The 26,817-nt window shown below is 43.2% G+C and overlaps 1 protein-coding gene across 1 annotated transcript in view; it reads left to right on the plus strand.

Annotated features, from left to right (window-relative positions):
• The first annotated feature begins 12,448 nt into the window (after window positions 1–12,448).
• slc43a1a (solute carrier family 43 member 1a) overlaps window positions 12,449–26,817 on the plus strand; it is a 34,683-nt gene continuing 20,314 nt past the window's right edge. The window contains exons 1-3 of the mRNA XM_055927067.1: window positions 12,449–12,700; window positions 20,651–20,811; window positions 25,084–25,282. Coding sequence (XP_055783042.1) covers window positions 20,658–20,811; window positions 25,084–25,282 — 353 coding nt within the window. The 5' untranslated portion in view covers window positions 12,449–12,700; window positions 20,651–20,657. The remainder of the gene's footprint in view (window positions 12,701–20,650; window positions 20,812–25,083; window positions 25,283–26,817) is intronic.

A 26,817-nucleotide genomic window follows, 5' to 3' on the forward strand; every position in this document is an offset into this window, starting at 1 on the left:
TTTCCCTCCACTGAAACCTGCTTTGGTTTTATTTAACTACTTCCTGTATTGTTTTGTCCTCCATTTTTGTTTGCAAAGCCAAAGCCAGCTTTCTTTATGGAAGATGACATTTGGAGAGAAATAAATGAACTTCTGAACCCTTACCTGCCCCTGACTTTCATGTATTACCATTTAAATAACCTGTGTGGCCTATTTTATTAGTTATTCAGACCTCTCTTTGGTCTTGGTTTTAACCTAGGGTGGTGTAGTCGGATCTATGGTACTGAACTGAGTTTAGTCACAGCCCCTCTCCACCTGTCACGCCCTGACCGTAGAGAGCTTTTTATGTCTCTTTTGGTTTGGTCAGGGTGTGATTTGGGTGGGCATTCTGTTCATTTTCTATGTTTTGTGTTTGGCCCGGTGTGGTTCTCAATCAGAGGCAGCTGTCTATCGTTGTCTCTGATTGAGAATCATACTTGGGCAGCTTTTTCCCACCTGTGTTTTGTGGGTAGTTTTCTGTTTAGTGTTTTGCACCTGACAGAACTGTTTCGGTTTTGGTTATTCACTTTGTTATTTTTGTTTAGTGTTCAGTTTAAACCACACCACCAGGGTGTGACATACACTATATATACAAAAGGATGTGGATACCCCTTCAAATTAGTGGATTCAGCTATTTCAGCTTGACTGACCTGCACAGAGCCCTGACCTCAACCCCATCGAACACCTTTGGGATGAATTGGAATGCCGTCTGCGAGCCAGGCCTAATCACCGAACATCAGCGCCCGCCCTCACTAATGCTCTTGTGGCTAAATGGAAGCAAGTTCAACAGCAATGTTCCAGCATCTAAAGCCTTCCCAGAAGAGTGGAGGCTGTTATAGCAGCGAAGTGGGGACCAACTCCATATTAATGCCCATGATTTTGGAATGAGATGTTCGACAATCAGGTGTCCACATACTTCTGGTCATGTAGTGTATGTGTAACGTAGGGGATTTGACAATAGATATATTTATTTAGGTCCTCAGAACTAAACTAAATTCCACAAAACTGAAATGCAGAGCAGCTTATATACTGCAGGATAATAAGAACATTAAAATGATTAAAAAGAGAAACGCATTGATAAAAACATTTGAATGTGGGCATCTACCCCATCTAGTGTCCGTTTTAAAAACCTAACTAATGATGGAATTGAGCTCTGCTAACCTGTTTGATTTGCTTGTCACCATGATATTTTTTATATACTGTCTGAGCAGAAAATCTAATCAAATTGTATTGTTCACATGCGCTGAATACAACAGTTGTAGACCTTACCATGAAATGCTTACTTACAAGCCCTTAACCAACAATGCAGTTCAAGAAATAGAGTTAAGGAGCCCTTTGAACCTAGACCTGGCGCTCCTTTACCGCCTGCCGTGCGGTAGCAGAGAGAACAGTCTATGATTTGGGCAGGGTTGGGTAGATTACTTTCAAAATGTAATCCGTTAGTTACTAGTTACCTGTCCAATTGTAATCAATAACGTAACTTTTGGATTACCCAAACTCAGTAACGTAATCTGATTACATTCCGTTACTTTTAGATTACTTTCCCCTTAAGAGGCATTAGAAGAAGACAAAAATGTATGTTACCAATTGAACAACATCTATTGCAGGATAAATCAATGTTAAAGTTTACATAGCTGGCCATGGATGTTACATTTTACTTTATGGGTTGGTTATGTAGGCTTCTTCTAACCCATCACTTTCTACTACATATAATAATATGATTAAATTATACAGTTGAAGTCGGAAGTTTACATACCCCTTAGCCAAATACATTTAAACTCAGTTTTTCACAATTCCTGACATTTAATCCTAGTAAAATTCCCTGTTTTAGGTCCGTTAGGATCACCACTTTATTTTAAGAATGTGAAATGTCAGAATAATGGTAGAGAGAATGATTTATTTCAGCCTTTATTTCTTTCATCACATTCCCAGTGGGTCAGAAGTTTACATAGCCTCAATTAGTATTTGGTAGCATTGCCTTTAATTTGTTTAACTTGGGTCAAATGTTTTGGGTAGCCTTCCACAATCTTCCCACAATAAGTTGGGTGAATTTTGGCTCAACTGAGTCAGGTTTGCAGGCAACCTTGCTCACACACGGTTTTTCAGTTCTGCCCACAAATTTTCTATATGATTGAGGTCAATATATCCACATCATTTTCCCACCTCATGATGCCATCTATTTTGTGAAGTGCACCAGTCCCTCCTGCAACAAAGCACCCCCACAACATGATGCTGCCCCCCCCATGCTTCACGGTTGGGATGGTATTCTTCGGTTTGCAAACCTCCCCCTTTTTCCTCCAAACATAACGATGGTCATTACGGCCAAACAGTTCTATTTTTGTTTCTTCAGACCAGAGGAGATTTCTCCAAAAAAGTACTATCTTTGTTCCCATGTGCAGTTGCAAAACGTAGTCTGGCTTTTTTATCGCGGTTTTGGAGCAGTGGCTTCTTCCTTGCTAAGCAGCCTTTCAGGTTATGTCGATATAGGACTCGTTTTACTGTGGATATAGATACTTTTGTACCTGTTTCCTCGAGCATCTTCACAAGGTCCTTTGCTGTTGTTCTGGGATTGATTTGCACTTCTCGCACCAAAGTACATTAATCTCTAGGAGACAGAACACGTCTCCTTCCTGAGCGGTATGACGGCTACGTGGTCCCATGGTGTTTATACTTGTGTACTATTGTTTGTACAGATGAACGTGATACCTTCAGGCGTTTGGAAATTGCTCCCAAGGATGAACCAGACTTGTGGAGGTCTATAAGATGGCTGATTTCTTTTGATTTCCCCATGATATCAAGCAAAGAGGCACTGATTTTGAAGGTAGGTCTTGAAATACATCCACAGGTACAGCTCCAATTGACTCAAATTATGTCAATTAGCCTATCAGAAGCTTCTAAAGTCATGACATTATTTTATGGAATTTTCCAAGCTGTTTCAAGACACAGTCAACTTAGTGTATGTAAACTTCTGACCCACTGGAATTGTGTTACAGTGAATTATAAGTGAAATAATCTGTCTGTAAACAATTGTTGGAAAAATTACTTGTGTCATGCACAAAGTTGATGTTCTAACCGACATGCCAAAACTATAGATTGTTCACAAGAAATGTGTGAAGTGGTTGAAAAACGAGTTTTAATGACTCCAATCTAAGTGTATGTGAACTTCTGACTTCAACTGTATTTTTACATTAAAAAAACAAAGTCTATCAGAATTCCAGGCATTCCAATGAAAGTTATACTCCTTGATTTTCAAGAATAGGACTTATGGAAGTATAGATTAGCCAAAATGTTTTACCTGAGCATGACCACAAAACTAAGGACTTATTAATCCCTACCATTGTGTCGCTGAGTTGTTATGATGCTTCTGCAAAAGTACATTATCCCAGGGGTGCTGGAAGACACAATGTAAGTAACCTCATTTATGTCCCTCTTACTGCCCTGAATGCCTCTGCTGATCCTACAGCTATTGTATTCAGTAATCATGTGCCTATGAACCAGAATGATACTGTTAGCACTGAGGCAGTGTGCCCGAGCAGAAAGTCCACTGTGTGCTGCTCACCCTGCACTAACATAAATAACCTGAGCATGTCTACCTCTGCTAAGCTTCCCAGTAAAGCAATAAAAACAATCAAGCATGAGAGAAAAGTGCTATAAATGGCCTACGTTAAGATATGGAGCTTAAGAAACAAGGTTCATGAAATAAATGATTTGCTAGTAACAGATGGCATTTATATTCTTACTATCTCTGAAAATCACTTACATAATACCTTTGATACAGTGGTTTCAATAAATGGTTAAAAGATCTACAGAAAATACAGAAAGGCCAAAGGTAGAGGTGTGGCCGTCTATATTCGGAACCACATTCATGTCAAGTTTAGAAAGGATGTCATGTTAAATACTGTTGAAGTAATATGGTACAGGTTTATCTGCCTCACCTAAAGTCCATTCTAGTGGGAAGCTGCTATAGACCATCAAGTGCTAACAGTCAGTATCTGGGTAACATGTGAAATGCTTTATAATGTATGTGATACCGACAAAGAGGTATATTTTCTGGGTGATTTAAGTATTGACTGGCTTTCATCAGGTTGCCCACTCAAGATAAAGCTTTAAACCGTAACTAGTGCCTACAACCTGGTTCAGGTTATCAGTCAACCTACCAGGGTAGTTACAAACAGTACAAGGAATGAAATCATCAACATGTACTGATCACATCTTTACAAATTCTGTAGAAATTAGCTTGAAAGCAGTATCCAAATCCATCGGATGTAGTGATCACCGTGTAGTAGCCATCTCCAAAGGCTGGGCCTAATAAAGTGTATAAGAGGTCATACAAGACATTTTGTAGTGATTCCTATGTTGTTGATGTAAAGACTATTTGTTGGTCCATGGTGTGTAATCAATCAAACGCTGCACTTGACACATTAATGAAATTGCTTATCCCAGTTACTAATAAGCATGCACTAAGTATGCACCCATTAAAAAAATTACTGTAAAAACTGGTAAATCCCCACGGATTGATGAGGAATTTAATAATTGAATGGTTGAGAGGAATGATGCAAAATAAATGTGTCACGCCCTGGCCATAGAGAGGCTTTTATTCTCTATTTTGGTTAGGCCAGGGTGTGACTAGGGTGGGCATTCTAGTTTCTTTATTTCTATGTTTTCTGTTTCTATGTTTTGGCCGGGTATGGTTCTCAATCAGGGACAGCTGTCTATTCGTTGTCTCTGATTGGGAATCATACTTAGGCAGCCTGTTTTTCCACCTAAGTTGTGGGTAATTGTCTGTGTTAGTGGCCTGTATACCCCTAGTCAGCTTCACGTTCATTTTTGTTGTTTCTTGTTTTTGTAGGCAACATTTATAAAATAAAAAGAAATGTACGCTCACAACGCTGCACCTTGGTCCGGTCATTTCCCTGACGACGATCGTGACAGAACTACCCATCACAAACGGACCAAGCAGCGTGGTAAGGAGGAATGGACATGGGAGGACATCCTGAATGGGAAAGATCCTGGACGTGGGAGGAGATCTTGGCGGGAAAGGATCGCCTGCCCTGGGAGCAGGTGGAAGCAGCGAGGAAAGTGGAGGCAGCTAGTAAAAGGGCCCAGGATTACACAGGGTCAAGGCTGGCACGAAAGACCGGGAGGCCACTCCCCCCCCCAAAAAAATTTGGGGCCACACGAGGAGATTGGCTGAGTCAGGTTGGAGACCTGAGCCAACTCCTCGTGCTTAGCGTGGTACTGGTCAGGCACCGTGTTATGCAGTGGAGCGCACGGTGTTTCCAGTGCGCATTCACAGCCCGGTGCGCTACATTCCAGCTCCCCGCATCGGCCGGGCTAGAGTGGGCATCCAGCCAGTTCGGTTGGTGCCGGCTCAGAGCATCTGGCCGCCAGTGCGTCTCTATGGCCCAGGATATCATGCGCCGGCTCTGCGCACGGTGTCGCCGGTGCGTCTGCACAGCCCAGTGCGCCCTGTGCCAGCACCCCGCCTTTGCCGGGCGAAGGTAACCATCCAGCCAGGACGGGTTGTACAGACTCTACGCTCGAGACCTCCAGTGCGCCTCCACGACCCAGTGTATCCGGTGCCTACTCCAAGAACCAAGCCTCCAGTATCTCTCCCCAGCCTGGTGAGTCCTGTGCCTGCTCCCAGAACCATGCCTCCTGTATGTCTCCCCAGTCTGGTAAGCCCTGTGGCAGCTCCACGCACCAGGCTGCCTATACGTCTCCTCCCTCCAGTGATGATCCATGGCACGAAGCCTCCAGTGATGATCCATGGCCCGAAGCCTCCAGTGATGATCCATGGCCCGAAGCATCCAGTGATGATCCATGGCCCGAAGCATCCAGTGATGATTCATGGCACGAAGCCTCCAGGGATGATCCATGGCACGAAGCCTCCAGTGATGATCCATGGCCCGGAGCCTGCAGTGAGGATTCATGGCACGAAGCCTCCAGCATTGATCCGCGGTCCGGAGCCTCCAGTGACGGTCTCCAGTCCGGAGCCTCCAGCGACAGTCCCCAGTCCGGGGCCTGCAGCGAGGGTCCCTAGTCCAGAGGCGCTACCAAAGTGGGGGGAACCAGAGGTGGAGCGGGGTCTGCTTCCCGCACCGGAGCCGCCACCGAAGTAGATGCCCACCCGGACCCTCCCCTATAGAGTCAGGTTTTGCGGCCGGGGTCCGGCCGCAAAACAAGACAAAACAAGATCCCCCATCGCAGGTGGGAAAAAGGACACACTAAGTATGATCCCCAATTAGAGGTAACGATTATCAGCTGCCTCCAATTGGGAACGATACACACACACCAACATAGAAATATAATACCTAGAAACCCCCCTAGTCACGCGACACTCTCCTAATTCGCCAGAACTTTCATTCATTTTACAGCAGGTTTGCAAGTCACAAAAATAAATAAAATTACATTGTAGTATAGATAAATCCTTCCTTCACTCTTTCCCAAGTCAAGCTTGTCCCAACCTCCCATTCAAGATTTTTATTAATATTTTTTTTTTTATGAAAAAAATATTCAGAATTAAATTGGAGGTCTTCGGGGGCCAAATATCACCAAATTAATTATGAATCTTTTTTTCATAAAAAAAATAAAATAATAATAAAAATCTCGAACCCGTTTTTGCATCCCGGACCCACATATGCTGTACGTGAACGAAGGAGAATGGATGAGTAAGTCGATGTATGGCTGGGTGTAAATGTGTCTGAGCTTGGCTTCGGTGGGCAAGGATGGGAGATTGGGTCAAGCTTGGCCCAATCTTGTCTCGACCAATATTGTCTCGCCTACAATATTGTTTGATCCATTAATTGTGAATATTTTTTTCATAAAAGTTTTTATATTCATAATAAAAATATCGGACCCGAGATGAAAAAACTCCCAAATCCAATGTCCCAAGAAGGAAGTTAACCTACCTAAATAATGCAAAAGTTACATTTTAATTTCATTCATGAGGAAAGAGAATGCAGGAGACAGTCAACTACTAATGCAGTCAGCGGACCATTTTGTGGTGCTGAAACGTGAAGCTGCAACCACATCGCAATCAATAGGAGGTGAACAGCGCCTGGTGCTGAAAATATAGCTAACTTGTTATGCAAGTGTTGCACAGCAACAGATGGAGACCACCTACAGCAGTCGAGTAAATCATTTCAACAATACTTTACATTTTTTTATTTGACTTTACAAACAACAGGAGGACTTAATTGGAGTCAATTTCTTCCTAGCCTAGGTCTACTCTATAAAATAACAACTGGCTGAGCTAGGCTATAAGGCTTAACAGCATCTTTCACAATAAAAAAATATGTCCTGAGTCTATATTGCGTTTATAGAGGAAAATGATGACTCGCAGGTGTAAGTCGATCCAAACATTGTTAGCACATAAAATGCACGTTTCTTTATTGTGCTGTATTTCTCTGAGCATGCCACCCACAATGTACACAAGGACTCAGCACTCCTGAGCGCATCTCTGATTTGTCTCGATGTCTGGAATTCAATCAGCTCAGTTTGAATTGCGGCCTCATCCAGCGAGGGTATTGTTTTCTCAGCAAGGAGGGAGAACTCTCCACCTGGGCAACTATGAGAGGATCACGTACAAACGCAATGATATCACTGGGCATGCTGTAGTCTTCAAATCTGGTTGAAAAGTTCTCCCTCAGCTGCTTGATGAAATCTTTCATGCTGCGGCCTAGTCCCTCTGCCTGTCGTTTCTCCAGTGTACCCAAGTGCAGTAGATGACAAGTCCAAATCGAACAACTCAAGCTTCCCAGTAAAGGCCTTAAGTTTTTCCACCATGTCCACCACTGTTTCCCCTCTTTCTTGTAACTGGAGATTTAACCCGAATATGTCAGCAAAAAAGCCGTGTATGTAGATTGCAGTTAACGCTTAGTATTTATGCATCGGGCCTCTGACTGGGGCTGGAAGTACACTTTGAATGACGTCGGAGACTGAATTCTTTGCAAACAGCGACATTTGCGTTGCGAATAAGACACACTGGCTTGGCATTGGGAAAATATGGTAAGATGAATCCATATCTCTCTGTACATTCTTCCCTGAAACTTGTATTTTCATCATCCACCTTTCTTTTGATACTTTTTGAGAGCGACATTTTCTCTTGCTATCAAGCTAATTGTTCTGAACGAATGTTGTCATTAAAAAAAGTAGTCTAGACCTTTTTGTCCCACCAATCAAAGCACAGAGAAATAGACAAAAAATAATAATTGGGAAACAATATTTAGCACAATTTACGACAAGTGGGTCTTAGGTATCACTGTATGATAACTCTTTGTATTCAGGACATAAAGTTAGTTGATTTCTTTGCCACATTTTTAGCAGTTTTATTTTAGTGCCTTATTGCAAACAGGATGCATGTTTTGGAATATTATTGTTCTGTACAGGCTTTCTTCTTTTCATTCAATTAGGTTACTATTAGGTTAGTATTGTGGAGTAACTACAATGTTGTTGATCCTTCCTCAGTTTTCTTCTATCACAGCAATTTAACTCTGTAACTGGTTTAACTCTCCTGTTGTGTTTGTTTCAGAAATGACTGCCCCATTATAGCTGATTATAAATCCATAATAATACATATATTATCACCACACAATCTTGTGTTCTGTTTCGTTGTGTTCTTGAACGTAGCCCTGTTTCTTTGTGTTCTTGAACATAGCCATATCTATCATTTTTGTTCATTGATTTCACCTGTGTTAGTTACTCACCTGGTCTCATCAGCTCCTTTTTTATCTATCATACGTAAATCCAGTGTCTTCCCTCAGGTAAGAGCACCATACACAAAACCAGTGTCTTCCCTCAGGCAAGAGCATCAGACACAAATCCAGTGTCTTCCCTTAGGTAAGAGCACCAGACATAAAGCCAGTGTCTTCCCTAAGGTAAGAGCACCAGACACAAATCCAGTGTCTTCCCTCAGGTAAGAGCACCATACACAAATCCAGTGTCTTCTCTCAAGTAAGAACACCATACACAAATCCAGTGTCTTCCCTCAGGTAAGAGCACCAGACACAAATCCAGTATCTTCCCTCAGGTAAGAGCACCATACACAAATCCAGTGTCTTCCCTCAGGTAAGAGCACCATACACAAATCCAGTGTCTTCCCTCAGGTAAGAACACCATACACAAGTCCAGTGTCTTCCCTCAGGTAAGAGCACCAGACACAAATCCAGTGTCTTCCCTCAGGTAAGAGCACCATGCGCATAAAACACTTTTAATCACTTGTCACCCAGTACCTCAGTACTGACTTGGTTCATCCTAATCTATAACCAAGTTCCTCACACAAGGTTCCATTAGACCCTCAGGAATGTCTAACTATTACACCTGGGATTCTGTGTCATTTATCACATATACATCGTTTACAGGCTTATAAATAAATGTAGGTATCGACTGTTCCTGTAATTATCAACCCCATGAGTGAGGTGCCACTTACATACTGGAATCAGTCATCAACCACAGTGCTTTTTTAAAATGTCAGACTGTTGGTTTAACAGGCGTCTGCTTACCTTATAATTTGAATGCGCTGCACAGTGGGACGAAGATCATCCAGACGCAGGGGTCACTCACTCCTGGTTAGCTCGCCAAATGTTGGTTTATCCTTTGCATTGGGTGATGTAAGTTTCCTTCAACAATCAGTCTTCCAGATAGATGACATAGACACAGGAACCAATTGCAGACCGTTTCACATTCAGAATACCTCAGTAGTCTATAGTAAAGATTTGTGTGGCGAAACAGGAGACAAAGCTCCTTATACTAGTGGGTGTAGGCAACCTACCATCAATCATACCTCAACATTGTTGCATTGGATTAGATACAAAGTGTCAAAGATGAGAAAAACATGTCTAGACTGTGGCTTCTCACTCTGCTATCTCGGCCTTGAGGCTGCGTGACTATCAGCAGGTGCAGACAATACTCAGCCTGAGAACTAAAGCAGTACATCTCCATTTACCCAGTACCTTCCCATCATTGCGCTTTGCAAGCATACAAAGGTCATCACATATATACAGTAATCATGGCATTGATGTAGCCCCACACCCGACACCCAGGGTAACCCCCAACACAGGCAGTGATGCAACTGGTCAGGATGCTCTCGATGGTGCAGTTATATAACTTTTTAAGGATCTGGGGACCCATGCCAAATCTTTTCAGTCTCCTGAGGGGGAAAAGCTGTTGCCGTGCCCTTTTAACGACTGTCTTGGTGTGTTTGGACCATGATAGTTTGTTGGTGATGTGGACACCAAAGAACTTGAAACTCTCGACCCGCTCCACTACAGCCCTGTCGATGTTTCCACTGCTGTTGTGGTTAAAGCACAATAGCGATACCATATTCCTCAAAAACAGATAGGCTTTTCCTCAGCTGTAGATCACAGCTGTATAACAATCAGTTACTATAGTGCATGTAGGTGAGGACCTCCATGCTGTTGAAGAGACTTATAGAGCTCGCCAGCTTGTAGTCCTAAAAACCAGACATGAGTTACCGCTGGTTCATTCGGCCATTCCTATGGGGGAAATGAATGGGGAAAGAATTGGGTTTTGGGATAAACACCGAAAATAAAGTCTGAGGTTAAAACAGGCTAAAGGATATCTCATATGTTTTGTTATATGAGATATCAGTCAGTTAACACAACCTTTATGAATAATGATTCCTTTATTCCCTTTATGTTCCTATTTTGATTACATAAATGCTTAAAATTCACAAAAAGTGACATTAGCTGGTGTAGACTATCTCATGGAACCCGTTCATTTTCCCATAAGCTTTGGCCAGCAACGAGCCATGGCGGAGTGCCTACAAAAAGACACCATTATCGAAGATTTTTATAGCTAACCCAAGATAGACCACAACCTGTCGTTTCCAATGCGAGCAAATTAATCATAGTGGGCTGATCAAGCACGAGTTAGCGAGGTCCTATTGGTGGGTTCAAGCATGTATTTGCATATTTCCACTAGGGAACGCCTACACTACAGATTCTAGTTTTGGGAACAGAAAATTGCATTGAGATTAAATGTTTCATCGCTGAGAAAATTAGCAGTATATTGGCCAAAATACATCTCTCTCCATCATCTCCCACTTCGGGTCACTGGGCTTCCTCTCATCAGCATATTTGCTGGTGAGTGGAAACAACAACCGGATGCTTCAATTTATACATCCGGTTTAACTTCTGGCTCATTGATCTAGCTAGCTCATTACTATTGCTCTCTTTAAGTTCAGACATGCAGTTGTTGCATTACCATTTCAGGCTAGCAGGTGTCACCCAGGTCTCATGGACCGGGCCCGCACAAATCTACGCCATTTAATTGGAAGGGTACACAAAGAATGTTTCTAGTGATGTTAGGATATATAAGTTATCCTGTATGAGCTTTTGTGCCGTATAAGTTACGTTGTTACAGGTTTCAAGCTTATGGGTATGTTGCAGCAGTGTGTAGGAGGGAGGTTTCTAGGTGTGAGAAGTGTGCAGAAGGGCATGAGACAAAGGAATGTGGAGCATTGGGGAAAGTAGTGACATGTGTTAATTGTAAGGGTGCCCATGAGGCTGGGGATCAGAAATGTTCGTTGAGAGAGAGACAGGTTGAGGTTTCCAGGGTGAGAGTAGTGCAGAAGTCATATGCTGAGGCAGTGAAGAAAGTAGAGGCAGATGGGTCAAGGGGGAGGGATCCTGGGAGGAGTGATGTGAGTAGTAGATATGTACCAGTACAGAGGGATAGGCCAACAAGTGATATTATCTTTCAGTAAGATTGGATTTTTAGCATTTCTAGCAGTGGTTATCAACTGTCGCAGAAATTGAGGTTGTGGTGGCAGCTGCAGAGAGGTATTTGGGTGTGCAACATTTAGTTACAGAGTGTGTTAAGTGGTGGTGTCCCATCCTTTCAGGCTGTTGGCCTGAGAAATGACTAAATAGATTTAAATAGTGGGGTAGTGTGATGTTTTTTTTTTTGAGTGTAGTGTTAGATGGTAGGGTATTTGTCGATGTATAATTTTTTTTCAAGCAACGTATAAGGGATTTATACTCCAGTCTACTAGGAGGCGGTAATGCAATATTGATTGGATGCCAACCGCAGTTAAACCTGAACGAAGAATGTCGTGGCACCGGCAGTGGCAGTTGTTCAACATTGTAACATGACTCACAGATAGAGGTGAAAATATGTGAAACATAATCTCTTAATGAAACGTATTGAACCCATGTCACCCATTCTAATATATGTATAGTTGTATTATTTTAATTTCGGGGGTTCATGTCAAGAGCTGAACATCGTCTTCCTCTCTCCTCACTCTCACTTTTTCATCATTGCCTTTTTCCAGGAGGCTAACCTACAGGTAGCGGGCACCTAACATATTCCTCGCTGGTAGATAAAGCCATGCCTCCAAAGTAAAAATGTGACCAAGTGACAAAGGGGGCGGATGGCTAGGATTCTAGGAAGAAAAAATACAGACGGAGCGAGTTACGAAGTCAAATTTGGAGAGGGAGGGAGAAAGGGGAGAGAGAGGGAGTAGACGAAAAAAGTGTACATTATGCGTTGCCAGAAACTACACGCGAAGAACACGGGGTAGGCTTGATATAAATCAGAGTCGTGTTTTGCTTTAGGAGGGGAAGAGAAGAAATCGAAATCGTAGAGAAGTGTTTCTACAGCTACAAGAAACGTTCTGTCAACGTTGTGACATTTATTTTTCATAAGAAAAAGAGCTGAAGTAAGTCATCATTTTTATTAGAAACTTCAACATATTTTTTTGTTGACTTTGTATCTAAACATGACACTAAAAGCTAGCAAGTGCCAAATATACCCACAAAGGCAAGGACTAGCTGACGAATGTATGGTGTTTTAGTTACTTTCAGAGGTATATGTGCTTGTTAATGCGTTATTGCAATGATAATACTCGGATTTGTTATGTTAAATTTGCTTGTATGTTTTGATGACAATAAATATGGCGGTTAATTAGGGCAGGACTACTTTTTAGTAGTGATGTTCAGTTTGCGATTGATTCGTTCTTTTTGGATGACTCTTTTTACTGACACGAGTCATCATTCACTTTTCCGAGTGACTCGTTCATTTTCGTCGTTCGTTTGACCTGCTGGCCCTTTGGAATTTAAAACAATTCAAAATTAAACTGTAGAATTCACACATTATTTAAGGACAGCGTGGTGCAAGTCACACATCGTATAATGAAAATTCGAAGTCTGAGTTCACAGTAACGAGCGTAACGACTACGGAACGTTCTCACGCGCCAACGACAGGCAGGTAGCTTGTTCTGTGGCTGAAAACCATTGTTTTTGCGAACGAATGGTTATTTTTGAACGGATCTTTTTGGCGGACGTCGCGAATCGCATCGGTGAAAGAACCGTTCATTTTGCCTCCCTGATTTGCATACTGGTACTACTGGTCTTTTTTGTTTTTGCTCAAAACAACGTTTTTCGGGTAAAAGGTTAAACAATTATTATATAAAGAGGACGAATCCTCACTGCAGAAACAATAACAAAAGAATCACCTTTATTTAACCAAGTTCCAACAAGTTCTCATTTGCAGCTGCGACCTGGCCAAGATAAAGCATAGCAATTCGACACATACAACAACAGAGTTACACATGGAATAAACAAAACCTACAGTCAATAATACAGTAGAAAAATAAGTCTAATAACAATGTGAGCAAATGAGGTGAGATAAGGGAGGTAAAGGCAAAAAAAGGCCATGGTGGCGAGGTAAATACAATATAGCAAGTAAAACACTGGAATGGTAGATTTGCAGTGGAAGAATGTGCAAAGTAGAAATAGAAATAATGGGGTGCAAAGGAGCAAAGTAAATAAATACAGTAGGGGAAGAGGTAGTTGTTTGAGCTAAATTATAGATGGGCTATGTACAGGTGCAGTAATCTGTGAGCTGCTCTGGCAGCTGGTGCTTAAAGCTAGTGAGGGAGATAAGTGTTTCCAGCTTCAGAGATTTTTGCAGTTCGTTCCAGTCATTGGCAGCAGAGAACTGGAAGGAAAGACGACCAAAGGAGGAATTGGCTTTGGGGGTGACCAGTGAGATATACCTGCTAGAGCGCGTGCTACGAGTGGGTGCTGCTATGGTGACCAGTGAGATATACCTGCTAGAGCGCGTGCTACGGGTGGGTGCTGCTATGGTGACCAGTGAGCTGAGATAAGGCTGGGCTTTACCTAGCAGAGACTTGTAGATAACCTGTAGTCAGTGGGTTTGGCGACGAGTATGAAGCGAGGGCCAACCAACGAGAGCGTACAGGTCGCAATGGTGGGTAGTATATGGGGCTTTGGTGACAAAACGGATGGCACTGTGATAGACTGCATCCAGTTGGTTGAGTAGAGTGTTGGAGGCTATTTTATAGATGACATCACCGAAGTCGAGGATCAGTAGGATGGTCAGTTTTACGAGGGTATGTTTGGCAGCATGAGTGAAGGATGCTTTGTTGCGATATAGGAAGCCGATTCTAGATTTCATTTTGGATTGGAGATGCTTAATGTGAGTCTGGAAGGAGAGTTTACAGTCTAAGAAGACACCTAGGTATTTGTAGTTGTCCACGTATTCTAAGTCACAACCGTCCAGAGTAGTGATGCTGGACGGGCGAGCAGGTGCGGGCAGTGATCGGTTGAATAGCATGCATTTAGTTTTACTTGCGTTTAAGAGCAGTTGGAGGCCACGGAAGGAGAGTTGTATGGCATTGAAGCTCGTCTGGAGGTTAGTTAACACAGTGTCCAAAGAGGGGCCAGAAGTATACAGAATGGTGTCGTCTGCGTAGAGGTGGATCAGAGAATCACCAGCAGCAAGAGCAATATCATTGATGTATACAGAGAAGAGAGTCGGCCCGAGGATTGAAGCCTGTGGCACCCATAGAGACTGCCAGAGGTCCGGACAACAGACCCTCTGATTTGACACACTGAACTCTATCAGAGAAGTAGTTGGTAAACCAGGCGAGGCAATCATTTGAGAAACCAAGGCTGTCGAGTCTGCCAATAAGAATGTGGTGAATGACAGAGTCGAAAGCCTTGGCCAGGTCGATGAATACGGCTGCACAGTAATGTCTCTTATCGATGGCGGTTATGATGTCGTTTAGGGCCTTGAGCGTGGCTGAGGTGCACCCATGACCAGCTCTGAAACCAGATTGCATAGCGGAGAAGGTACGTGCGATTCGAAATGGTCGGTAATCTGTTTGTTAACTTGGCTTTCAAAAACGTTAGAAAGACAGGGTAGGTTAGATATAGGTCTGTAACAGTTTGGTGAGCCAACTCATCGAAGAGACTCGGAATGGCATCACTACTTTTTAGCTAGCTAGCTATTTCGGAAATTACTGTCACTGGTCGCTACTTTCGTCCACATTGGATTGGGCAATCCGACCAGTGTGATTTTTTTGGGGGGGCACTCAAACCATCTAACTAATTTACATATGCTTCTACACCTGCATCTACACGTGCTTCTACACCTGCATTACTAGCTGTTTGGGGTTTTAGGCTGGGTTTCTGTACAGCACTTCGAGATATTAGCTGATGTACGAAGGGCTATATAAAATAAACTTGATTGATTGATTGATATCTAGCTAATGTGATGGAGATGTATAACATTTAACGTGGTTCTGGAGCCACACATTTTATGTCCATTCCAGGGTTCAGGTGAGGGGCGTGGCCAATGTCGAACATTTTAGAGACCCTCCTGTTGTTTGCAGTGACAAAATATAGCTGCTTTAAAGACAATGTTCTGCAATTCTACACATTTTTGCAATGAAATATGCTGTTTTAAAGCAATTCTGAAAATGTTTCCATGGGGTTGAGAGAAAATGTTTCAGTTTTAAAGATAATTTCTTGCAATTCTTCACATTTAGCGATGGCATGTGCTTTCTAAGTGACACAAAATCAATGGGGGCCCCATGCCATGACAACTCCTGAATGCATCATTTTTTAAATTTTAGATTCTCCCTGACAGTTTGGCTTTTATTTTGGTAATAGTTCTCAAAGATGATCTTTTAAAAATATATATAGGTCCATTATCTTTTCTATATTATTTAGGTCTAGTTTTAAAGCTGCAGTATGTAACTTTTGGGCTATGACCAAATCTACATAGAAAAGTAAGTTATAGATCTGTCATTCTCATTGAAAGCAAGTTCTATGTGCGCTATTTCTATGCTTCCCATCCTTAAGTTTCATTTTTGCATATTTTACTTTCGGTTTTGTAAACCAGTTTCAAACAGCTGAAAATGCCATATTTCTGGAAATTAAAAATATATTTCACAGCGGTTTAGATGGTAGAATGATTTTCTACACTTTACTTGCTAGTTTTATCACATAAACTGAGATTAGGTGAACTATTAGAATTTTAGCAACCAGGAAATGGAGGAGCGACTTCTGCATATTTAAAACCAAGAATGTTTATTTATTTTTACTGTTTGGACATAGGTGGCACGAAAAAACCCAATACTTTTCTATGCAGAAAAAACCCTGCATTTGAAAGAACAATAATATATTAATACATATATTATTACAGTCCCTGGTTCGAATCCAGGCTGTATCACATCCGGACGTGGTCCCGTGTAGCTCAGTTGGTAGAGCATGGCGCTTGCAACGCCAGGGTTGTGGGTTCGTTTCCCACGGGGGGCCAGTACAAAAAAAAAGTATGAATGTATGTACTTGTAAGTCGCTCTGGATAAGAGCGTCTGCTAAATGACTTAAATGTTAAATGTTAAATTAGGAGTCCCATAGGGCTGCGTGCAATTGGCCCAGCGTCGTTCAGGTTTTCCCGGGGTAGGCCGTCATTGCAAATAAGAATTTGTTCTTAACTGACTTGCCTAGTTAAATAAAAAATAAAGGTCAGCAAGAGTGAACTTCCTTCCTAACAGTGGTGGAAAAAGTACACCATTTTCATACTTGAGTAAAGGTAGAGACACCTTCATAGAAAATTACTCACGTGAAAGTCACCCAGTGAAATACTACTTGAGTAAAAGTCTAAACGTATTTGGTTTTAAATATACTTAAGTATCAAAAGCAAAAGTACACATAATTTCACATTCCTTATATTAAGCAAACCAGAAGGCATGATTTTCTTGTTTTTTAAATGTACGGATAGCCAGGGACACACTCCAAAACTCAGACATAATTTACAAACTAAGCATTTGTGTTTACTGAGTCTGCCAGATAAGAGGCAATGAGGATGACCAGGGATGTTCTTTTGATAAGTGTGTGAATTGGAACATTTTCCTGTCCTCCTAAGCACTCAACATGTAACGAGCACTTTTGGGTGTCAGGGAAAATGTATGGAGTAAAAGTACATTATTTTCTGTAGGAATGTAGTGAAGTAAAAGTTGTCAAAAATATAAATAGTAAAGTACAGATACCCCCCCAAAAAACGACTTAAGTAGTACTTTAAAGTATTTTTTACTTTACTTTACGCCACTGCTTGGTTTTTTGAATGAGAACTGAAAGTTAAGTGTTTTCCCTGACATGTAGTCCTGTTGTCCAGCCCGTGGAGGTTGGTAAACCCAACTGGTCAAGGTCAGATTCAGATTCATCCTTTGGGTCAGAAGAGAGAGAGAGAGAGAGCCAATTTGATTCATGTGATGAGTCACAATAATCAAATACATGGCCTCACTTGTTATAACTAAAGAGAATTAGTTTAAAAATGCTCTGTAATAATATCCCTTTCACAACGCTTTGTAATAGGCTACCACACATTTTCAAACCTCTGACATAGCCTTGTCCAGAGCTGAGTAAATATCAAGTAGTAGTTAGTTACAACATTGCATCATTCAGCCGTATCCTAGCCAGGATAGGGTTGTACAGTAGTCTGCAATATAGGTACTGCAGGAAATAAAATTGGTTTGTGTTTCTCCCTTTCTCACTCTTTCTTCCACACACACAAACCGTACACACTGTGATATGATAGGGGCCGCCAGTTGTTTGTTAACCTAAAATGAGCTGTTTCTTTGTCTTCCTACTTGTTTGCAAGCCTCAGCTCCCAGGACTGTGCTAGTCGATTAATCATTCAGTTGAGTGTCAACCGGTCTTTCAGTCAAGCGTTGAATTAATTTGTTGAACGGTAAAGTTAAATCAAAGGCAAGGGGATAGACTTTAGACGTTTTATTTTTGAGTAGTGCACCATCAAGAAAATGTCTGCATTTCCTACACCACAACGGTCACCCTTCTCCTCTTTCTAACGACTAACGACCCACTCAAGACCAATGGGAAGGAAGGAGTGATAACAGCACATGGAGGGGAAAAAGAGGTGGGAAATCTTGTGAGGTGAGAGATAGGCAGAGGAGGGAAAGTAAGAGACAGACTTATATAACTCAGTTTGCACACCACGTGACATGTTTCTATAATTTCTCATGCACATGCTACCACTAGCGCACAGAGGTTACCTCAGGCACACACGGAGATACATCTCGTTCTTATCTAATATAACACAGAGATTAGCTTTTCCAGGCCTTTTGTCTGTAATCCTACCGGTATGTCTGGAGGGGATTCTCTGAAAGTCCAATTTATGTGCTGTAGATACTAGGACTAGGTCCTATACTTAGCTGGTACATACCATCAATCAATCAAATGTATTTATAAAGCACTTTTTACATCAGCCGATGTCACAAAGTGCTGTACAGAAACCCATCCTAAAACCCCAAACAGCAAGCAATGGAGATGTAGAAGCACGGTGGCTAGGAAAAACTCCCTAGAAAGGTCAGAACCTAGGAAGAAACCTAGAGAGGAACCAGGCTCTGAGGGGTGGCCAGGCCTCTTCTGGCTGTGCCGGATGGAGATTATAACAGAACATGGCCAAGATGTTTAAACGTTCATGGATTACCTGCAGGGTCAGATACTAATAATCACAGTGGTTGTAGAGGGTGCAACAGGTCTGCACCTCAGGAGTAAATGTCAGTTGGCTTTTCATAGCCGATCATTCAGAGTTAGAGACAGCAGTTGCGGTAGAGAGAGGGTCCAAAACAGCAGGTCCGGGACTAGGTAGCACATCCAGTGAACAGGTCAGAGTTCCATTGCCGCAGGCAGAACAGTTGAAACTGGAGCAGCAGCATGACCAGGTGGACTGGGGACAGCAAGGAGTCATCAGGCCAGGTAGTCCTAAGTCATGGTCCTAGGACTCAGGTCCTCCGAGAGAAGAGCAAGAGAAAGAAAGAGAGAATTAGAGAGAGCATACTTAAATTCACACAGGGCACCGGATGAGACAGGAGAAATACTCCAGATATAACAGACTGACCCTAGCCCCCCGACACATAAACTAATACTGGAGGTTGAGACAGGAGGGGTCGGGAGACACTGTGGCCCTGTCCGATGACAGGGCCACAGACAGGGCCATACAGGCTGGATATAACCCCACCCACTTTGCCAAAGCACAGCCCCCACACCACTAGAGGGATATCAACAGACCACCAACCTACTACCCAATTTAAAGGCAATGCTACCAAATACTAATTGAGTGTATGTAAACTTCTGAACCACTGGGAATGTGATGAAAGAAATAAAAGCTGAAATAAATAATTCGCTCTACTATTATTCTGACATTACAATAAAGTGGTGATCCTAACTGACCTAAAACAGGGAATTTTTACTAGGATTAAATGTCAGGAATTGTGAAAAACTGAGTTCAAATGTATTTGGCTAAGGTGTACGTAAACGTCCGACTTCAACTGTATGTACGGCAGCACCATTGTTGTTTGTGGAGTGTTATTGTCGCTGCCAGTCAATGTCTTCTATTCCCTCGGAATCACAGATAGAACACATTTACAGACATAAGTTGCTAAGTGCCTGTAAAGATGTTATTCATTGTTGAGAGGGTTAAGGGAGCCGTGTGTGTGATTGTGTGTCCAGCATGGGGTGTCAGTTACAAGAGAAATCCCCCTCTTCAGATACTTTCTTGGCACAAAGGAGTGCGCTGGACTATGCCTAATCCCATTACACACAGTCACACACACTCCCTCTCTTTCTCCCCCCGACACACACACTTTTCTCTCTCAGCCATCTCTCAATAAAACACTTTCTGTCTATCCTTCACACACATGCCCAGACTACATAGTCACAGACAGGACCCCCTCATAAAGTCTGTTGAATGGATATCCTGTTCACGTCTGTCCACCCCCCCACCCCCCACTTAGGCTAACTCAAGTCCACTGACACAGACCCCCCCCCCCGCCCCCCCACTTCCAACTCTTTCACTGCACTGCCGTTTTCTCTCTCAGCTGCTTGCTTAGTCCTTTTTTACAAGTTTGTTAAGGTGATCATGACCGGACAGTAGGCTATTTGATATTGGCTGTTGGTCATGTCAGAGACTGAGGTCACCTGTCTTCTGTTGTGTGTGTACGTGTGTGGTAAAGGCAGACTGGTGTCTCCTCCTGGTTTGAACTAAAACTGCTATTCTGAAAAAGGACCAGGGGGTTTGGTGGGTGATGTTCCATGACCTAGTTTGGTCAGAGCTGTTCTGTTTTTTGAACTCTTTCTGATTCCAGAGAGGTGACTCACTGGATCCTAGCCAGTGTCCCCTTGTCAAAGTAACATGCTGGCCTATAGCTGGAAATGTGTAGTCTAATACTGTACTGTTGGCTGTAACATCTACATGTATTGATTAAACTCTCTCTCTCCACTTTTCTACTTTCTCACACACTCTCTCTCTCTCTCTCTCTGCATTCTTTCTCTCTCAGAGCAGCAATGGCGCCCTCTCTCCTCCAGGCCTATAGTAGGCGCTGGTGGATGGCTGTGACGGCAGTGTTGGAGAACCTGCTGTGTTCTGCCGTGCTGCTGGGATGGGGCTCCCTCCTCCTCATGCTGAAGGGCGAGGGTTTCTACTCACACCTCTGCTCAGGTAGGATACACACCAGGGTTTCTGTTAGCCGGTAATAGCTGGCTTTTGGCCGATTAAAAAAAATTAAATGCTAATAAATATAATTGCAGCCAGCCAATTGTCTGGGAAAAAAATCTCATTGAGAAATAATGCATTTTAGCCTATTGATTCAGATACCAGTGGGTGTAGTAGCGCAAGAGCTGCTGATACAGCTTAAACAGATGTTTGTTGCTGCTGGAGGGAAACATGCGCTTTAATAAGCCCAATCATTGTGCAACAATTCTAAAGGCAATCACATGTATAAAAAAAATGTTTTAAACGATGGCCATGATTAAAAAGAGCTACCATTTCTTAACTGGTAATTGAAGCGTGCTTCCCATTCGCCATTCAAGTGCATAGGCAACTAGGCAGGCTTCACTGTGTTACACACCACTTTGCAATGAGCTACAGGCAGTATGTATTTAGAAAACATAAACTTAATTGTTTGAAACCTGAACATTTTACTACATATTACGAGGCATGTCTTACCTTGCTTCAAAGTAGCCTAGCCAAACGCCAACCAAACTGTGCAAGAGCAATTCTTTTATAGACTTAGTGGCCAGGGACTTTAATGCAGGGAAACTAAAATCCGTTTAACCTAATTTCTACCAGCATGTTAAATGTGCAACCAGAGGGAAAACAACTCGAGACCACCTTTACTCCACTCACACAGACGCATACTAAGCTCTCCCTCACCCTCCATTTTGTAAATCCGACCATAATTCTATCCTCCTGATTCCTGCTTACAAACAAAAACTAAAGCAGGAAGCACCAGTGACTCGGTCAATAAAAAAGTGGTCAGATGAAGCAGATGCTAAGCTACAGGACTGTTTTGCTTACACAGACTGGAATTTGTTCCGGGATTCTTACGATTGCATTGAGGAGTACACCACATCAGTCACTGGCTTCATCAATATGTGCATCGATGACGTCTTCCCCACAGTGACTGTACATACATACCCCAACCAGAAGCCATGGATTACAGGCAACATCCGCACTGAGCTAAAGGGTAGAACTGCTGTTTTCAAGGTCCCGGATTCTAACCCAGAAGCTTATAAGAAATCCATGCCCTCAGACAAGGCATCAAACAGGCAAAGCGTCACAAGACTAAGATTCAATCATACTACACCAGCTCCGACACTCATCGGATGTGGCAGGGCTTGCAAGCTATTACAGACTAAAAAGGGAAGCACAGCTGCGAGCTGCCCAGTGACACGAGCCTGCCAGACAAGCTAAATTACTTCTATGCTCGCTTCGAGGCAAGTAACACTGAAACATGCATGAGAGCATCAGCTGTTCCGAACGACTGTGTGATTACACTCTCCGTAGCCGATGTGAGTAAGACCTTTAAACAGGTCAACATTCACAAGGCAGCAGGGCCAGACGGATTACCAGGACGTGTACTCCGAGCATGCACTGACTAACTGGCAAGTGTCTTCACTGACATTTTCAACCTCTACCTGTCTGAGTCTGTAATACCAACATGTTTCAAGCAGACCACCAGAGTCCATGTGCCCAAGAACACTAAAGTAACCTTCCTAAATGACTGCCGACCCGTAGCACTCACGTCTGTAGCCATGAAGTGCTTTGAAAGGCTGGTCAACACCATTATCCCAGAAACCCTAGGCCTAGACACACTCCAATTTGCATACTGCCCCAACAGATCCACAGATGATGCAATCTCTGCTGCACTCCACACTACCCTTTCCCACCTGTACAAAAAGGAACACCTATGTGAGTATGCTATTCATTGACTACAGCTCAGCGTTCAACACCATAGTGCCCTCAAAGCTCATCACTAAGCTAAAGACCGTGGGACTAAACACCTCCCTCTGCAACTGTATCCTGGACTTCCTGACGGGCCGCCCCCAGGTGGTAAGGGTAGATAACAACACATCCACCACGCTAATCCTCAACACGGGGGCCCCTCAGGGGTGCGTGCTCAGTCCCCTCCTGTACTCCCTGTTCACTCATGACTGCATGGCCAGGCACGACTCCAACATCATCATTAAGTTTGCTGATGACACGACAGTGGTAGGCCTGATCACGGACAACGATGAGACGGCCTAAAGGGAGGAGCTCAGAGACCTGGCCGTGTGGTGCCAGGACAACAACCTCTCCCTCAACGTGATCAAGACAAAGGAGATGATTGTGGACTACAGCAAAAGGAGGACCCGAGCACACACCCATTCTCATCAACGGGGCTGTAGTGGATCAGGTTGAGAGATTCAAGTGCCATCACCAGCAAACTATCATGGTCCAAGCACACCAAGACAGTCGTGAAGAGGGCACGACAAAACCAATTCCCCCTCAGTGGGTGGACGCCCTAATCAGGTTACGCAACCAATAGATACATTTCTTAAATGATGGGTAAATCAAAATGTTGCCAGTCAAATGTCCAGCGCCACATTTTCCTAACGGAAACCCAGACCCACAAACTGTCAGGGGTGTGTACGAGAGGCGAAGTCAGGTGCAGGAGAGCAGAGTGTAATAAACAGGCACACTTAAATTCCGTTCCAAAAATGACAGCACATAAGAACAATAACGTGCCAAAAATACGGAACATATCAAAAGTATAGCGCCTGACAAAATCCACATAACAATAAACAATTACACACAAAGACATGATGGGAAACAGAGGGCTAAATACATGTAGATTGATTGGGGAATGAAAACCAGGTGTGTATGGAACAAGACAAAACAAATGGACATATGAAAAATGGAACGCCGGTGACGTCGATCGCCGAACGCTGCCCGAACAAGGAGAGGAGCCGACTTCGACAGAAGTTGTGACACAAACACACACTATCAGAGGAGGAAGACTTACATACACAGAGGAGGAAGACATCCAGTGCATTCAAAGTATTCAGACCCCTTGACTTTTTCCACATTTTGTTATGTTACAGCCTTATTCTAAAATTGATTAAATTGTTTCCCCCCTTATCAATCTACACGCAATACCCCATAATGGCAAAGCAAAGACAGGTTTTTAGATATGTTTGCAAATGTATTACAAATAAAAAACAGAAATTTCACATTTACATAAGTATTCAAGCCTTTTACTCAGTAGTTTGAAGACTTGAGGCAGTGATTACAGCCTTAAGTCTTCTTGGGTAGATACTACAAGCTTGGCACATCTGTATTTGGGGAGTTTCTCCCATTCTTCTCTGTATATCCTCTCCAGCTCTGTCAGGTTGGACAGACAAGAACATTCTTGAGGGCTTGTCCCAAAGCCACACCTGCGTTGGTTTGGCTGTGTGCTTAGGGTTGTTGTCCTATTGGAAGGTGAACCTTCGGCCAAGTCTGAGGTCTTGAGCGCTCTGGAGAAGGTTTTCATCAAGGATCTCTCTGTACTTTGCTCTGTTCATCTTTCCCTCGATCCTGTCTCCTAGTCTCCATGTCCTTGCCGCTGAAGCAGCATGATGCTGCCACCACCATGCTTCACCGTAGGGATGGTGCCAGGTTTCCTCCAGACTTGACGCTTGGCATTCAGGCCAAAGAATTCAATCTAGGTTTCATCACACCAGAGAATCTTGTTTCTCATGGTCTGAGAGTCTTTAGGTGCCTTTTGGCAAACTCCAAGCGTGCTGTCATGTACCTTTTACTGACGAACTCCAAGCGTGCTGTCATGTACCTTTTACTGACGAGTGGCTTCCGTCTGGCCACTCTAAAGGCCTGATTGGTGGAGTGCTGCAGAGATGGTTGTCCTTCTGGAATGTCCAATCAATTGAATTTACCACAGATGAACTCCAATCAATTTGTAGAAACATCTCAAGGATGATCAATGGAAACAGGATGCACCTGAGCTCAGTTTCAAGTCTCATAGCAAAGGGTCTGAATACTTATGTAAGTTATTTATTTATTTTAAAAATCTACACACAATACCCCATAATGACAAAGTGAAAACAGGTTTTTGTGTATTAATGAGAAGAAGAAAAAATTTATCCATTTTAGAATAAGGCTGTAACAAAATGTGGAAAAAGTCAAGGGGTCTGAATATTTTCCGAATGCACGCCACAGGAGGTTGGTGGCACCTCAATTGGGCCGGACGGGCTCGTGGTAATGGCTGGAGCGGATGGTATCAAATACATCAAACACATGATTTGATGCCGCTCCATTCCAGACATTATTATGAGCCGTCCTCACATCAGCAGCCTCCACTAATGCATGCTGTTCCTCATGCACGCACACACACTCTTCCTCAGCATACACTGCTATCAGGGATGAGCGGTAACCTTTGCATCTCTCCCATAGAGAACGACACGATGGCCCACTTGCTGGCGATGGGCAACCTGACTTCCTGGGAGAGTGGTATCTGGGTGAGCTGTGTGGACCAGGAGGAAATGCTCAACCTGGGCTTCACCATCGGCTCCTTCCTCCTCAGCGCTGCCACCCTGCCCCTGGGCATCCTCATGGACAAGTACGGCCCGCGCCCACTACGCCTCCTCGGAAGGTAATTATATAACATTATAAACTGAGTGGTTCCAGCCCTGAATGCTGATTGGCTGACAGCCGTGGTATATCAGACCGAATATCACGGGTATGACAAAACACTTTGTTTTCCTGCTCTAATTACAATGGTAACCAGTTTATAATAGCAATAAGGCACCTCGGGGGTTTGTGGTATATCACCAATATACCACGGCTAACGCTGTATCCAGGTACTCCACGTTGCGTTGTTCCCTATGAACAGCCCTTAGCCATGGTATATTGGCCATATAACGTCTTGTTCCACTGGATATCATAAGGTGAATGCACCAATTTGTAAGTCGCTCTGGATAAGAGCGTCTGCTAAATGACTTAAATGTAAATGTATAACCCACCCCTTCGTGTCTTATTGGTTCATTAACTAGTGGTTAGGACCAATAGTGATAATTCAATATGATATCGATATCATTTGATATTCATATGAGCAAGGCATATCGGGATATCCGTTTATCCTTGGTGTTAACGTACACTATTCTGTAAAAGAGTATACGTTACTGTTGGGGCGGCGGAGGTCTCCGGAGGCCTAAACTACGCACCAGTTTGAATACAATGGGAAGCCCGTTGATGGCCCATCAGCAGGCAGTTAAGTATGCTAAAATATACATGTAAAATGTCTCGAGGTTAGAGAAGCTGGCCAGTAACCAGAGGGTTGCCGGCTCGAACCCCGAGTTGCCTGCTGTGAAAACTGCAGGGGGTGAGCCGGCAGCCGGAGGATTACCGGGTTCAATATCTTGTATACTATCTAATGCTGTTGTGCTCTTGAGCAAGGCACTTTACCCCTAAGTGCTCCAGGGCCACTGCTTGGCAATAAAGCAAGTATTGTATGGTATTGTTCCTGCAAGCACAAGAGCCTTTCATAGGCTCTCAATTTAGCATACCTACTGCCTGCTGATGAGCCATCAACAGACTTCCCATTGTATTCAAACTGTTTGGGTAGGTTAGGCCCCCGGAACATTCACACCTGGCCCAATGGGCAATCAGCAAGCAGTTGTCAGATCTTTGCAAAGCCATGAAAGTTATTCATTCAAACGAGATTTTCCATATCAGTGGCCATCATGAATATTAACGATTGTCGAAACTAGTCATATAGCTCTAATTGAATAGTTTTTCCCACCAAAGTACTTTCGCTGTATCGACATTTTCACATTTACATTTTAGTAATTTAGCAGATGCTCTTATCCAGAGGAACAGGAGCAATTATGGTTAAGTGCCTTGCTCAAGGGCACATCGACAGATGTTTCACCTAGTGAGCTCAGGGATTCAAACCAGCAACCTTTTAGTTACTGGCTCAACACTCTTAACCGCTAGGCAGTCCCCCCAAAAAAATTGGAATGGGAAATAGTGGTAAAGCCCAAAAAGTTAATGTCAGACTGCTTAAAGGCAGAGGAAGTCAGATTATGCCAGATCACACAACCAGGGCGGGTGGAGGGGCATTTAGTCTTTTGTGACTCCTCAGTGAACATGGGTGGGGCTGTGTTTGTCTTTTTGTGTGTGTGTGTG

Source organism: Salvelinus fontinalis, chromosome 6, assembly GCF_029448725.1.
Source record: "Salvelinus fontinalis isolate EN_2023a chromosome 6, ASM2944872v1, whole genome shotgun sequence".
NCBI classification, from domain to species: domain Eukaryota; kingdom Metazoa; phylum Chordata; class Actinopteri; order Salmoniformes; family Salmonidae; genus Salvelinus; species Salvelinus fontinalis.